General features: G+C 41.1%; 1 protein-coding gene across 1 annotated transcript; it reads right to left on the bottom strand.

Annotated features, from left to right (window-relative positions):
- Window positions 1-1,806: 1,806 nt before the first annotated feature.
- On the bottom strand, window positions 1,807-11,215 carry LOC120019580 (NF-kappa-B inhibitor epsilon-like). Its single transcript, XM_038962888.1, has 6 exons — window positions 10,468-11,215; window positions 7,644-7,746; window positions 6,318-6,528; window positions 5,261-5,349; window positions 4,179-4,427; window positions 1,807-2,768 (listed from the first exon to the last, which is right to left on the bottom strand). Exons 1-6 carry the CDS (start codon window positions 10,803-10,805, stop codon window positions 2,700-2,702), a joined length of 1,059 nt encoding a protein of 352 aa, XP_038818816.1. The 5' UTR covers window positions 10,806-11,215; the 3' UTR covers window positions 1,807-2,699.
- Window positions 11,216-16,629: the final 5,414 nt, after the last annotated feature.

The following is a 16,629-nucleotide window of genomic DNA, read 5'->3' as shown; positions in this document are numbered from 1 at the left end:
ACGTGTCAGTTTATCACTTTCATGAGGTTGGAGTCATAACATCAACTGCTTGTGACATTGGCTCGAATCATCTAGTTTGTGCCTTTAGATCTAAAGAGGAATTGTTCACTTCCTCTCATTGACTTCACAAACCCTGAACCCCGGCCTGATTGTTTTGCAAGAGTTCCCGAGAAGTCTCGCGATATTGCGCCTCCGGATTTAGAAACTCTGACAGACTGGCTACAATATGTTCTAATATTTATTTTTTTCATTGTATTCACAGGAATGTCCCTGTATTGATGTGTAATATTATTGTATCAATAAAAAAACCTTCATATCAACCAAATTGACAATTTATAAAGTAGAATGCATGTCTATCTCCCAACAATGTAATAAAAACAATATTATCAACATATTTTTCCAAAACATATTGCAATTAAAGTATTGAACCATTTATATTGGTGAGTTTTCATTTATCCACACCGAAAAGCACATGTTTGGAAAGATACATGCCCCTCAAAAGAGGAAGCCAGGTCAGCCAACATACCAGCAAACACATGCAGTTATCTAGCTGAGGAACGCTCCACTCCTTGATATATGAGAACGTAGTTGAGCATCACCTTAGCTAGCAGTTATCCTGACGAGGAAGTTTTTCTGTCCAAAAACAGACTTTCTACAAGCAATATACACTGAGTATACAAAACATTAGGAACACCTTCCTAATATAGTTTGTCGGTGCATGGACTCTACAAGGTCTTGAAAGCGTTCCACAGGGATGCTGGCCCATGTTGACTCCAATGCTTTCCACAGTTCTGTCAAGTTGGCTAGATGTACTTTGGGTGGTGGACCATTCTTGATACACACAGGAAACTGTTGAGCGTGAAAAACCCAGTAGCGCTGAAGTTCTTGACACACTCAAACCTATGCGCCTGGTACTACAACTCCCCGTTCAAAGCACTAACATATTTTGTCTTGCCCACTCTCTGAATGGCACACATACACAATCCATGTCTCAATGCTTAAAAATCTTTCTTTAACCTGACTCCTCTTCATCAACATTGAGATAATTTCCACAACCCCTGACAAACTAGCCTTGCTTATCTGGCTTATTCTGGGGAATTGACAAATTTTGTCAAGTCTAGTTTTTGCCCAAATAATGACTTAAGTCACTCAAATGCTTGTGAAAGAAAATAGGCCAACATACAAATAGAAGGTAAAACATTCCCCACAAACAAAGAAGAAATTAATCCCTCTGCCTCATTGAAAGGCTTCTTTATTCTCTGGTCCCAGTCTCACCTTGAGCCTGTGTCTGAATATTCATCATGGGCAGACAGAGTATAAAGAGAACAGACAAGTGATCTGGGTGAGTGGAATTTCCAGACTTATTGTACCTAAGAGGGTTATCAGGAAGAATCAAGCAACCGGCAAATAATGTTTCACCAAAAGCAGCTGACAGGAAAATGAGAAATAAGGAGTTTTGTAGTTATCAATGAGGCTTTGTTCTCCCAAGTCAGCATCCTACAATGTTTAGAACAATTTATTGGATGGATTTGCTGTACATGTTGAGTCAGCAATAGCCTGCTAACAAATTTGATTAAAATGTGAGTGTTGTCCAACCAGATTCTTTGCCACAAAACATCTAGTCTACAGTATATAATCTACATAATTGATTAAATCCTTAATTCTAGATGCCATCCTTTTTGTATTATCCTCCCTGCTCAGATAGATGTACATATACAGTACTATAAACAATTAATGACACACTTCAATTAAAAACTCCAAAGATAGGTTTGACAATGACCCCCCCTCCCAAAAAAAGTGAAGCTATAATCTTATTTATTTTATTACAAAATATAAGAGTTTGAAAGTGTTAAGAGAAGGCAAAACATCTAAACAAGCCAGTCTGATTCAGTACACCATAACAAGGATCATACCTGATTTATCAGAGATGGAGGAGAACGATGGTAAAATAGGGAAGATTTTACTGTATTGAAAATACAGCTGTTATGATTGTGTCTTACCAAGAGTGGAAAGGCAATGCATTCAAAGCAGAAACCGAGAACTGAAACATACAATGAAAGATATTAAATTATGATGAAGAACTTCTCTCCATAACATATTTAGTGACTAAAGTATAATTCAAAAACATTTTCAAGCTGAAACAATGTTCATTTATAGCATGACAGCAATGTATTTTCTGTGTTGAAGCTACATTTCCCACTATAATCAGTTATTATACACACACGTGATAAAGAGGTAGATTCCCTGTGTACTTTATAGGGTAATTAAAAAATGTCATTTAATTATTTCTGCTCATATTCATACACTTGTTTTGGAAGTAAATCAGTTACCTTGTATGAGAAAATGTTTCATTTAAGTCTAGATTAGATTCTCCTGCTGATTTTTCTGTATTTGAAAACAGGTATCAACCATCAAATTATATGACAGACAACTTTGTACCACTTCGCTAGCAGAGAATAAGCAACTTTTCAATGTGAGTGTCTAAAGAGTTCACACATTCACATATACACACACACCGCACAACAACGATAAATAACCCTACAGCGAAGATTTATGTAAATGAAAAACCACCTTTAAAACAGAAAATTACAAACATGATTGATGTAAAGCTACACTTTTCTGACGAGGCTCCATGATGATGTTCAAGAGGTCAAATGTCACCTGTTGTAGAGTATTCAGGTGGTGAGAGAAGTACACGGTCAGAATGGTACTCTAACCACTGACCTGCCCTGGATTTGGATGTCATCAAAAGGGAAAAGAGCAAGGATCTGAAATAAAAGCACATGGTGGGGGTTACATGTCACATTATATGTTCTACCTTTGGCCAGACAACAGTCCAGTCAGTCTCCTTCACAACAGGAAATAATCTGGAGATGTTTCACCTCCCCAAAGCATTAAATTTTTTTATTTCAAGCATTCTCAGTGAATATCAGACTGAGTCACATGAAACACTTTGAGCTGGTTTCCCAGACATTCACTACACGACCAAGAAGCCTCCACGACAGCCTCCACTAGATGTTGGAATATTGCTACGCGGACTTCCAATCAACCACAAGAGCATTAGTGAGCCCGGGCACTGATGTTGGGCGATTAGGCCTGGCTCGCAGTCGGCGTTCCAATTCATTCCAAAGGTGTTCGATGTGGTTGAGGTCAGGGCTCTGTGCAGGCCAGTCAAGTTCTTCCACACCGATCTCAACAAACCATTTTTCTATATGGACTTCACTTTTTGCACAGGGGCATTGTCATGCTGTAAAAGGAAAGGGCCTTCCCCAAACTGTTGCCACAAAGTTGGAAGCACAGAATCATCTAGAATGTCATTGTATTTTGTAGCATTAAGATTTCCCTTCACTAGAACCATGAAAAACAGCCCCAGACCATTAGCCCTCCTCCACCAAACTTTATAGTTGGCACTATGCATTGGGGCAGATAGCGTTTTCCTGGCATCCTCCAAACCCAGATTTGTCAGTCGGACTACCCGATGGTGAAGTGTGATTCATCACTCCAGAGAACGCGTTTCCATTGCTCCAGAGTCCAATGGCGAGCGAGCTATACACCACCCCAGCCGACGCTTGGCATTGCGCATGGTGATCTTAGGTTTGTGTGCGGCTGCACAGCCATGGAAACCCATTTCATGAAGATCCCGACGAACAGTTATTGTGCTGACGTTGAGTGTTGCAACCGAGGACAGACACGCTACGCACTTCAGCACTCGGCGGTCACGTTCTGTTCTGTAAGCCTGTGTGGCCTACCACTTCCCGACTGAGCCGTTGTTGCGCCTAGACTTTCACTTCACAATAACACCACTTACAGTTGACCGGGGCAGCTCTAGCAGGGCAGAAATGTGAAGAACTGACTTGTTGGAAAGGTGGCATCCTATGACAGTGCCATGTTGAAAGTCACTGAGCTCTTCAGTAAGGCCATTCTTCTGCCAAAAAGTCTGGAGAATGCATGGCTGTGTGCTCAATTTTATACACCCGTCTGCAATGGGTGTGGCTGAAAGAGCCAAATGCACTAACTTGAAGTGGAGTCCATATACTTTTGTAAATATAGTGTAGATTAAGGCTATAACTATAGTCCTGGACTAAAAAGCATGTTCAATGGAGAATCTGTATTGAAAGTGCTTTTTAGTCCACTACAAGGATTGTGTGTAGGACTCTGGCCCTTCCTCTATATCTCACATCATCATTGCCGCCAGCTAGATCCAGTGCCGTCTCATCCTCTATGTTCCTCAGCATCTTATCAGCCCCGGATTGGCAGAGCAGGTTGGCGATGGCTGCGTCCTGCCGGGCAACGGCGAGGTGAAGTGGCGTGCAGCCGTTAAACATCGGCATGTCCACATCGGCTCCCTTGTTCAATAGCAGCGTCATAGAGACAATGTCATGGAGCTCCACTGCCAGATGGAGAGGTGTTTTACCGCTCGTACCTTCCTGGGGGAGAGAGAGAAGACAGACGTGGGTTAGGGACTCAATAAATAAAATGTGCCCTAAAAATAGGATGGGAAGGGCGCAAATGTAGGGAGCAAAGGGTCAACAAATCTTAGTAAGGGCATTTTACTAATATCTATTCATTCAAATACTGAAAACATTCAATGAGGCAGCTTGATATCTACTGTATAGCATGTTTATTTCACACATAAAGATATCCAAGGTAGGGTTAGGTCAGTCTACTATGTTGTGTTCTATATCTATCTGTGTCTGACTCAGACTTGCTGGCCTGGGCCTCTTCTCTGATGAGTCTAGCTGCTCCAGAAAAAGCCCCCATTACATCAGGCTTTCTAGCCCAGCAGCCTCATGACCAAACTCTAATTACCTTGTCATGAATCTATCAGAACCTGCTGAGCTCAAGGCCATATCACTATCAGTCTCACTACAGCAGTGCACAAGTGCAGCAGACGGGAGTACAGTAAAGTAGTAAAGTACATAGCTTGAAGGAGACACTGTATTTCTAAGTGAATGCATCATGTCATAATGAGTGCATGGTATTTATTTAGGACAGTATAGTGTAGTTTGATCATCTGTCGAGGTAAATATTTCTGAGGATTTAGCTATGACACATTGAAGTACTAACTACAGTATTATAGCACAATGTAATGCACTACGTGAGTAATACAAGCCCAGTGAGCAAAATTGTCTGAAAGAGGTTTTTTCAATGTATTTATCAAAAATACTTTTCTCAACATCTTTTCAACATCTAGTGTTCATATAGTGCTTATAGCGAGGTTATTGTAAAAGAGTACACCCGGGAGAGTAACTGGACTAACCTGGATGTTGAGGTCTGCCCCTTTTGTCATCAGTAGCTTTATCAGACAATGCTGCCTGTTCACAGTGGCTAGGTGGAGAGAGGTGAGACCTGAAAAAGAAGACACTCCTTTCAAAAACCACATTTCTGAATGTGCGATATGATGAATTTGAGTAGATGTTATAGCTAGTATCATGGGTAAGGTCATACCACGTGACACACAATAACCTACATAGGCTACATACCGAACAAAATATACAATTGTTTACATCAATAAACATGATTCACATCTGCAAAGCCTACTAAGCTGGGAACATCGAAAACTAGCTAGACAGCAACAACGATTCATTTACACCAGTTTTGTCTCGCACTGTGCAATGTTGCAATAAAACACAACACACGAGGTGGGTACATCCTCGGATAGACGCCAACACACTAACAGGAATTGACACTAAATAAAGAGCCATCACATCATGGTATCATTATAGCCTCGTACACAGCCTACAAGCTGATCATCCTGGGCCCTGGTCAGTAGGCAAAAGTTATGGAATGTTCAAATAGAAATACATTAAAACAGAACTATGATACTCCCCCACTTAACATTAAAACTCATTCAGTCCGTCTACAAACTGGCTCTCAAAGTGCTTGATATGAAGCCCAATAGCCATCATCACGGTTACATCCTCAAAAAGCAGGCGCTCCTGAGTTGGGAAAATCTTGTGCAATACACCGACGCATGTCTTGTATTCAAGATCCTAAATGGCCTGGCTCCCCCTCCACTGAGTACTTTTGTTAAACAGAAAACACAAACATATGGCACCAGATCCACAAGGTCTGCCATGAGAGGTGACTGTATAGTTCCCTTAAGGAAAAGCACCTTTAGTCAATCTGCTTTCTCTGTGAGAGCTTCCCATGTCTGGAATACAATGCCAGACGACACACATAACTGCACCACCTATCACACTTTCACAAAAAACATGAAGACATAGCTGAAGGTCAATCAGATTTGTGAACATAATCCCTAGCTGTGTATTGCCGCTTTCCATGTTGTCTGTAGCTTATGGGCCCTGCTTTCTCACCTCTCCAGTTCTGGGACTCGAGCACAGGGGCCAGCTTGCTGGAGGAGACATTCCGGATCATCTCAGTAGCGCACTCGGCCCAGCCCTGTTCACAGGCCATGTGGAGCGGCGTGTTCCCCTCCTGGTCCTGCAGATCCAGGCTGGCCCCGCTCTCCACCAGGTCCCGCACCACCGACGAAAGGTTCAGGTAGGTGGCTAGGTGTAGCGGCGTCTGGGAACATGCATACAAAATAATAACTCCCATGGGTAGACTCAATATGGACGCCAGCCCACCCACCACTGAACATTAACTGGGATGGGGATCCCCTTTTTTGTAATTCTATGGGACCACGTACCAACCCGAACAAACCAACAAAGGGTTAGTATGTGAGGAGGGTGTGATATCTGACTTGGAGTCAGTATGTACCCTCTTTCAAAGTGATTTGAGTACAATCAGGATTACTAAGACCTGATATAGGAGCTGATCCTAAGTACAGTAGCTAGTATCTATAACTGAGCTTTACTATAGAACTCTAATGCCAAGTGAGGTGATTAGCAAAAATGCATTGGTAGGTCTGAGACATCTCAATGTGAAACTCCTGATTGAACTGGGTAGGGCTGACTAATATAACCAGTAGGGCCACCATTGCCTGTGTGGCTTTTGGTAAACGCTAACAGAACAGAGAGAGAACAAGGCTAGATGTGTGTGAGTCATGGTGCAAAATGCTGACTGTCATTTCTGACCTCCCAGACATTTTCCTCTGCGACCCATCAGGATGTCTCAAACGCCCCGTCAGCTTGCCTCACCACCCCTCATACCTCCTTTGCCCCTGTAAGTGACAGGTTACACACCCCACCCCCTTAATGTTCAGTCAAACGGCTCTTAAATATGCACTGTCCAGTTGCACATTTCTCATCTATGACTACGTTCTCAGGCAGCCCAATTCTGATAGTTCTTCCACCAATGAAGAAAATCTGATGTGAAAAGATCAGATGTGATTGTAATCTCAGCCTTAGAGACAAAAATATTCCAGATAAGATTTCTTGTTTTTGAACACGGGAAAGCAGGGGAGTTTCCAATTTCCATTTAGACTCCCTCATGAAATAACCCTAGAACCCCTCTCACCCACTGAACCGTTCCAGTGAGAGGATATACTACTGGAGAAAGGGGAAGAGAATGCTCTTCAATTACAGGATGCAGAAATAACATGATCATCTCTGTTGTTGTCATAAACATTGGCAGTTGCAATCATCAAGAGGAAGTATCATGAAGGTTAAGTAGTTTCAGTACACCAGTACCCGTGTTGAGGGTGTAAAGAGAAGGGGGTGTGGCTGTGTCTTCTGTACCTGGTACAAGTTGTTCTGAATGTCTAAGACATCTTTGGGGAATAGCTGTATCAATTGGTGAGCGAAGTGTTCATCTTCATGGATGATGGCTAAATGCAGGAGTCTGGAGGGGCGACAAAAACAAACCATTTCTTATAAAATGTCAATCATAAATCAATGACATTTCTTACATTTTACATTGCAGTTGTCACAAAGTGCTTCTGCAGTAACCCCGCCTAGGCCGCACAGTAAACAAAAGCAGTTTTGAGTTGCGGTCACTTAAACATTGCGTTCAACTGAAAAGTGAGCAGCCTGGGGAGTGGAAACATTTCTCATGACATTCCTAGTTACTTTAAATATTTAAAATGTGAGCAGCCACAGGATATAATAAATGGATTTTATCATGTGATGGAAAGAATGACCTGCTGGAGAATTCTTAGAATGTCATCTAGATCTACCTGGAAATGTAACACATAGCATCCCATGAATGAAAACTGCTTAGTAGGCCACAGTGTTCAGTTGTTGCGAATGTTGCGCAATAATGGAACTTTTATGCTAAGAATAGTCATGTCAAGCGGATGTTTGATTCCACAAAGCACTTAAAATATTTATCTTCTCAGTTATCATTCGTTGTAATTGAACTCGTTATTTGGATAATATCCTAAGATCGAACAAACAGAACCATCGGGTTATTACTGAATGTTTAGCAAACACAAGCCTCAGGCCTATGAACATGAACTACTCAGTTAAAATAGCAAATGCAATACATTGTGTTCTTTACTGCAGCCCATATACAAAGTCATGACATTTGATACATTCAATCAAAGTGGAAAACAAGAAACCCTTACCCCAAAAGCCAAAGGGGAAGTTCTAGCAGACAAAAGAGCCAAATGCAGGAAATGGAACAGGGCCACTGCCGTGCTTTATTTAACCCTACAACAAGGCTTTCCAGAACACATTGTTCACACACTTCTCCCTACATAGTGCACTACTTTTGACCAGGGCACTCATTGTCTACCTAACTAACTAATGTGAAAGTAGTAACTCGTTTAGCCTATCCTTGTTCCATGCTAAATGTCTTCAGGCAAATCAATTTCTCTTGTAACTTACTTCATTTTAAGACAATCCATTTGACAATAAAAAAGCCACTTAAAAAAAAACTAAAAACATTTACTTGCACAAGTAAGACCGTAGATTATGATTTAATAACTCCTCTTCAAAGCAGAGCCGGTAGCCTGGTCCCATATCGGTTTGTGCTGTCTTGCCAACTCCTATGGTCAATGTTTGGTGTGACAAACATATGGGACCAGACCACAGAACTTGCCGGCATTCTTTCAACTTTTGAAAGGTACAAGGTCAAATGCATCGCATAGCAAGATCTTCCTTGGAAAAAATACTTTTAAAAAAAAATCTCAAATGGGACTTCCTAGTTTGAATAACAGTTGGGTAAGATAAAACAAAGAAAAAATCCCATGGGGGAAATTAAATGCCTGCACCGTGATACTTTCTCAAGTCACAGGATTGATGTAACATATTGTGGGTTCTTTCTGTTGTTAGGTAAATATAGTACAGGTCAGAGAATGCTTCCTTGTGACCTAGTCAGACAACGAGAGCAAGGATATGAAAGGATGTCAGAGACAAAAATATGCTGTTACTCTATCAATGGAATGGTTACACAGATTCACTTCGACTTTGAACAATTGATAGCGATCAACATAATATATTTCTGTAATATAATATAATATAATACTGACTCCAAAGACAAAGCCAGGACTGAGTGGAACGCAAAATCACATGTAGAAGGCCGATAAGGCCAAAAGTTTGCATGTCTGTGACTGCGTTTGTAGAAATTGTATGAATTTCATTGATCAGCCTATTATTGGACCGAGTGAGAGAAGTACTATGTGAACATGTTCCCTGCCTTGTCTATCATGGGGAATTTCCACAGCCATGTCTCTTACACTTCTGCTTTCCAAGTCGAGACACCCCACATGAGTCCATCCACGATCATGACAGCTTTCACAGGCCTGAGTGTATCACTCTAAACTTAAACTCTCTAAATCGACATCACATGCCATAATGACTGGAATAGGATTAACATGACATACGCAAAGAGGTGAATTTCTCCAGCGCAGGCCAAAACTACAGCCCATCCCCCAAGCCTTTTATTCATTCAGACAGCAACAACACTGTGGGTTGCTTGATTGTTCAACTGCAAATTCATGCATTAGGCCTAGCCTACAAAAATGCATCCATCTTCAAATTGTTATGGTGGTTAACACACAGACATCCAGTCATCCCATCAGACATGATGATGTCAAAGAAAACATCACCGGTTTGTTGACAGTGGTAATTTTAGTCTATGCTCTAATGGCCAGTTGAACCCCCCTAAAAGGACAACCAAAGAGCAACACCTATCCAATTCTGTCAGTTGTACAGGGTGTATCTGGGAGCGTCTCTAGGGGCAAAGGGTTGGGTTTTAGATTGGACACAAATGTATGGGATAGAGCAGACATCACATTGTGCATTGGGATTAAGTTGGTTGATAATTGTAATCATGGCCCAATTAGTAACTCAATCGCCTATGCTATGCATTTTAGACTGTGAAAAGTCATATAAATTACGGTTGGCCCTACTTTTATCTATACTGAAAAAAAGGGTCAATTAAATGCATAATAAACACGTTAATGCTTGCACACATCCACATATGCGTGTATTTCTTGATACATCGTTTCACCTTAAGGTCGTCGACATGGACACATTTTACTTATTCAAGAACATAGGCATAGGATACATTTAAATATGTATTACTTTAAAGATGTAAATTTAAAAAACTTAGGCCTACGTGTCTCCATCTTCAGTGATGTTGGTGAGAAGGTTCTCTTTATGTTCAAATTCTGTATTCTTCGCACTGTCATCTTCAGACTCCGAAATGTTGCAGCCCTCTATTATCTCACTGAAATTCTCAACAGTTAGTGACGACGAGCCATAAGCAGAATCCAACCGCTCCTCTGTGTTGCTGCTACATTTGTCCATGGCTTCACTTGATTCAGAAGTCGAATCCCGTACCGTTTTGTTATAGGGATCATCTTTCATAAAATATTGTAATGATTCAACACCAGAGTCTATTCGGTTATCCTCCAATAAATTCACTTTCCCATTCGCATCTTCAGCGCTTGCCATGGTGGACCCCGGCCCGCAGTCACTCCAGGTAGGCTTTGCTGGTTTAATCCCTAAAATAACTACCTGTTGCTTGATGGTGGGAGCAGTCCTCGGTGGAAAAGTCGATCACACCAGAGTAGGAAATCACTGTTCCTTTGTTGCTTTTCATGCCACCGGGTCGAGCGCTTTTCTTTCCCCGCACAACTGCAGTTAAATGAAAATAAGTGAAGTCATCTTGCGACACCGTATACATGCAAAATGGGCCATTTAGTTCAAACCATAAAAATACTTCAAAATCAGCAACAGGATTTAAAATACATTTGGTACGCTCATAAACTGAGGTCAGCCTACATAGTTGTGAGCAATGAAAGGCGAGAGGGTAAGCGCTCAGCACTGACATTGGGGAATCCCCGAAGGGCGTGGTATGCGTTTACATTACAACCACCCACCAACGCCGTGGAGTCTCCCTGGTTTTACAGGATATGTTTGACCAATGTTCCCCGTACGGTGCTTTCATATGTGTCTATTTATAAACTAGTATGTCACAACCGGGAGATTCACAAGTTAAGTAAATAGGGAGTTCATTTTTCAGTGAGTAGGCAAGAGGCCATTTCTTAGGCCTAAAAACAGACAGCCTAATCTAATGTTGCAATATGGAGACAGAATGCAAAAAGTGTAGCCTATGAGTTGACCTATAAGTAAGCATTTAGAATAGGCCTATTACAAACATGGAAGTAAAACTTCAGTGGCCTATTAATATAGCCTACTAAGATGCTGACCAGACCACACGCGCATGATGATTTTGTCCACCAACACCAGATGCAATCAGGACATGTAAATTGAAATATCAAAACGAACTCTGAACCAACTATATTAATTCGGGGACAGGTCGAAAAGCATGAAACATTTATGGCAATTTAGCTTGCTGTTGCTAGCTAATTTGTCCTGGGATATAAACATTGGGTTGTTATTTTACCTGAAATACACAAGGTCCTCTAATCCGACAATTAATCCAAAGATAAAAGGGTAAAACAAGTTTGTTTCTAGTAATCTCTACTCCTTCAGGCCTCTTCTATTGATTCTATATGGCGTTTGGCAACCAACTTTAAGGTGCATTTGTAACAGTATAACTTCAGTACGTCCCCTCGCCCCGACCTCGGGCGCGAACCAGGGACCCTCTGCACACATCAACAACAGTCACCCACGAAGCGTCGTTACCCATCGCTCCACAAAAGCCGCGGCCCTTGCAGAGCAAGGGGAAACACTACTTCTAGGTTTCAGAGCAAGTGACGTAACTGATTGAAACGCTATTAGCGCGTACCCGCTAACTAGCTAGCCATTTCACATCCGTTACACTCACCCCCCTTTCAACCTCCTCCTTTTTTTCCGCAGCAACCAGTGATCCGGGTCAACAGCATCAATGTAACAGTATAACTTTATGGCGTCCCCTCGCGCCCACCACGGGCGCGAACCAGGGACCCTCTGCACACATCAACAACAGTCACCCACGAAGCATCGTTACCCATCGCTCCACAAAAGCCGCGGCCCTTGCAGAGCAAGGGGAAACACTACTTCTAGGTTTCAGAGCAAGTGACGTAACTGATTGAAACGCTATTAGCGCGTACCCGCTAACTAGCTAGCCATTTCACATCCGTTACACATTACCACTACCAACTGGAGTGTAGACCTCAGTTCATCTTTCAATCACCCACGTGGGTATATGGTCCTTAAAACCAATGAGGAGATGGGAGAGGCGGGACTTGCACGTCAGGCATTACAAATAGAACCAAGTTCTTTTTTAGCACCTGGCTACGCAGATGATGCTCGTTGACACACACCAGCAGTGTTGGTGCAATGATTTAGTACATTTATTTTGCAACGCTTCGTCAGCATGTAGCATGTATGTGTACATTTATTTTGTGACGAGAGCAGTGTAGTCAGCATGTTAGCCTATGATGTTCAATACTGTATTATTCTTCTCTGGTGGGTGCTCTCTAATTCATCCCAATGGACTAAAGGAGCCCAACGTTACTCCTTATAGTCCCAGGACCTTACATGTTCTGTTTAGAGGCAAATTGGCGCTGACAGCCAAATACTCCATCTAAACGTGAATCGATTCTCAATTGCAGTACAGTTCTAGAAACATAAAGCCCTCTACTTTCATATCACATCAAAATGTTTAAAGCAAGGGCCTCAACATTGTGGCCATGAGAGGGCAAAATCAGCCTACAGCAGGCTACAGGCGATAATACAAAATTATTAGGTAAAACATGTTAATATGTTGTAACTAACTACAGCAACATAAAGTGTTAGTGTTACCAAGGATTACTTTAATACTATTCATATTTATGATACTAGATTCGCAGAACAGAAGCAGTAAAGTAGTCTTTCCCATAGCATGAAAAGATTTTCTGGCATTTCAACTTGCTGTCAAGAGTAGGCTAGCTGTTACATATTTGTTCCTGCAGCTAATGTCATTAATGTTCCAAGTCCAATCCTACCTGGCCATACTTTTTGAATGATTAGATGCTGTAAGCTGATTACATCATGCTCACGTAGTCACTGTGCCATCTAATAACTTCACTCTGGGGTGAGCCATAAAACTGGACAAGGTCAAACTAGCCTATTGGAAACTAATGGTAAAGGCTTGGATTTTCACTGAACCAAGGATGGTTTTCATTGAGTAGGCTATATATGGAGCAAAAATTACTGTATAAAATAAATAATTAAAATACTGAGCTATATTGTATGCTCTAAAAACTGTGGCCCTTATTTTATAATAATACAATTGCTCAGAGGAAGATATTTTGTTTGTATTACTTGTTTAACAACAAGTAATACTTTTTCTTCTCAAAAAGGTAGGGGTCAAAATTATTGACACCCCTGTTTTCAATACCTTACCTTGTGAGGATAACGTCACTGAGCATTTTTCTAAAATGTTTTATGAGTTGGAAAACATATTGATAGGGCTCTTAGACCATTCCTCCATACAGAATCCTTCCAGATCCTTGATATCCTTTGTTTGTGCTTATGGATTGCACTCTTCAATTCAAACCACAGGTTTTCAATTGGTTACAAGTCTAGAGACTGAGATGGCAATTTTAAAATGTTTATTTTGTGGCCAAATAACCATTTTGTTGTGGATTTTGATGTGTGCTTGAGGTTATTGTCTTGCTGGAAGATCCAGAGGCATTCAGGATTTTGGAAAAAATTTCCTGGTATTTTTCATGATGCCTTTGACCTTAAAACTTCTTGTCAATAGGGGGGCGCTGTTTTCACTTTGGAAAAAATCGTGCCCAAATTAAACGGCCTCGTACTCTGTTTTAGAGCATACAATATGCATATTATTATTACTATTGGATAGAAAACACTCTGAAGTTTCTAAAACTGTTTGAATTATATCTGTGAGTAAAACAGAACTCATTTGGCAGCAAACTTCCATACAGGAAGTGAAAAATCTGAAAACGAGGCTCTGTTTCAGGGCCTGCCTATCCAACTGGCTTTTATTTATCGATATGTATGCACTTCATACGCCTTCCACTAGATGTCAACAGGCAGTGGAAGGTTGAATGGGGTGTCTAGCTTGATCTGAGGCCGAATAAGAGCTTTTGGAGTGACAGGTCCGGTATTTTCTTTGTCTTCGACGGCGCGCGGGGGAGCTCGACATAGTCTTCTGAAAAGCGTTCGGTATACACGGCGAATATCTCCGGCTCTGATTTTATTTGATACATATGAGAAAAACATCATAAAGTAGTTTTTTTCAACCGAGTTTTATCAGTTTATTCAACGTCTAATGGGACTTTTGGAATTTTCCGTTCTTTGCGCCAAGAGAGGATGGGAATGTTCGCGCCACAATACTAGCCAAGGTTGCTAATTCGACAGAAGAAATGGACATTCTAAAACCAAACAACGATTTATTCTGGAAATAGGACTCCTTGTACAACATTCTGATGGAAGCTCAGCAAAAGTAAGAAAACATTTATGATGTTATTTCGTATTTCTGTGTAATATGTTGATGCCTATTCTCCGCTGTGTTGGTGAGCGCTGTCTCACAATAACCCAAGCTGTATGTTGTGGTCAAGTTATTTTTAAAAATCTAACACAGCGGTTGCATTAAGAACCAGTGTATCTTTCATTTGCCATACAACAAGTATTTTTATGTAAAGTTTATGATGAGTTCTTTGGTCAGATTAGGTGAGTGTCCAAAATATCTCCGGACATTCTGGGGAAATGTTGCTACGTATTCACAATGTATAACCACGATTTGCAGCTCTAAATATGCACATTTTCGAACAAAACATAAATGTTTTGTATAACATGATGTTATAAGACTGTCATCTGATGAAGTTGTCCAAAGGTTAGTGATTAATTTTATATCTATTGCTGGTTTTTGCGAAAGCTACCTTTGCGGTGAATAAATGCCTTTGTGTGTTTGGCTATTGTGGTAAGCTAATATAATTCTATATTGTGTTTTCGCTGTAAAACACTTAAAAAATCGGAAATATTGCCTGGATTCACAAGATGTTTATCTTTCATTTGCGGTACACCATGTATTTTTCATAAATGTTTTATGATGAGTATTTATGTATTTCACGTTGCTCTCTGTAATTATTCTGGCTGCTTTGGTGCTATTTTTGATGGTGGCTGCAATGTAAAACTATGATTTATACCTCAAATATGCACATTTTCGAACAAAACATAAATGTATTGTATAACATGTTATAAGACTGTCATCTGATGAAGTTGTTCAAGGTTAGTGATTCATTTTATCTCTATTTGTGGGTTTTGTGAAAGCTACCTATGCGGTGGAAACATGGTGAAAATATGCGGTTGTGTGTTTGGCTATTGTGGTTAGCTAATAGAAATACATATTGTGTTTTCGCTGTAAAATATTTTAAAAATCGGAAATGATGGCTGGATTCACAAGATGTTTATCTTTCATTTGCTGTATTGGACTTGTGATTTCATGAAAATTATATTATATGATATCCCTGTCCCGTTAGGCTAGGCTATGCTAGTCAGCTTTTTTTGATGAGGAGGATCCCGGATCCGGGAGGGTGATGAAGTCAAGGGCCTGAGGACCAGTGGTAGCAAAATATCCCCATAACATCAAAGATCAACCACCGTATTTTACAGTAGGTTTGAGGTTCTTTTCTGCTCATGCATTGTCATTTCGACACCAAACCCACCACTGGAGCTCTATTTTCATGTCATCCAACAAATGTAAACGCCTGGAGTTTGATAAACGGGATTGGAACCGGTGCTTTGATAAAATGACCTGAACATAGAGCTCTTTGGCCATGCGCATCAGTGGTGAGGTTGGCGTTGAAATGAGAATGCAAATGCCTTCTCATCATAAGTACCTGGAGAGGATTGCAATCACCACACATCACCAGGTGTGCTCTTATACATTCTGCCTGTGCCCGTCTCAGGGGGAAGCACATGTAGCCTAGTCTACAGACAAGCCTACTTGCCTTTGTCCTACAGCCTAGTAGTTTTTTTGTCCTAGTACCTCTTGTTGGGAAACAGTGCCTTAATCTATCGCAAGAGTATTCCGGAAGCACCTGCATCAAGGCGCAAAGGAGCCCATTTTTTCTACCGTGGACATATGAACCCATTACATTTTGCTTTGTATATAGGCTGCTGTAGCCATGCAGTGGCACCTCATGCTGTGGGGGAGAAGATGCTGCTTTACAATGGGAGCATGATGTAGGGGTTTCCTCCCGCTATATTGGTTGGATTATGTAGCCTGGGGTAGGCTTGCTGGCTAGTTTATGTTGCACTGTGATTTGGACCTCGGTTTTACTAAGGTGATCCATGCCCCTGTGTTTTTGCTATTGTCAAC

The sequence above is a fragment of the Salvelinus namaycush genome, chromosome 24 (assembly GCF_016432855.1).
Source record: "Salvelinus namaycush isolate Seneca chromosome 24, SaNama_1.0, whole genome shotgun sequence".
Classification (NCBI taxonomy): Eukaryota; Metazoa; Chordata; class Actinopteri; order Salmoniformes; family Salmonidae; genus Salvelinus; species Salvelinus namaycush.
This window is presented reverse-complemented; position numbering and strand designations above follow the sequence as displayed.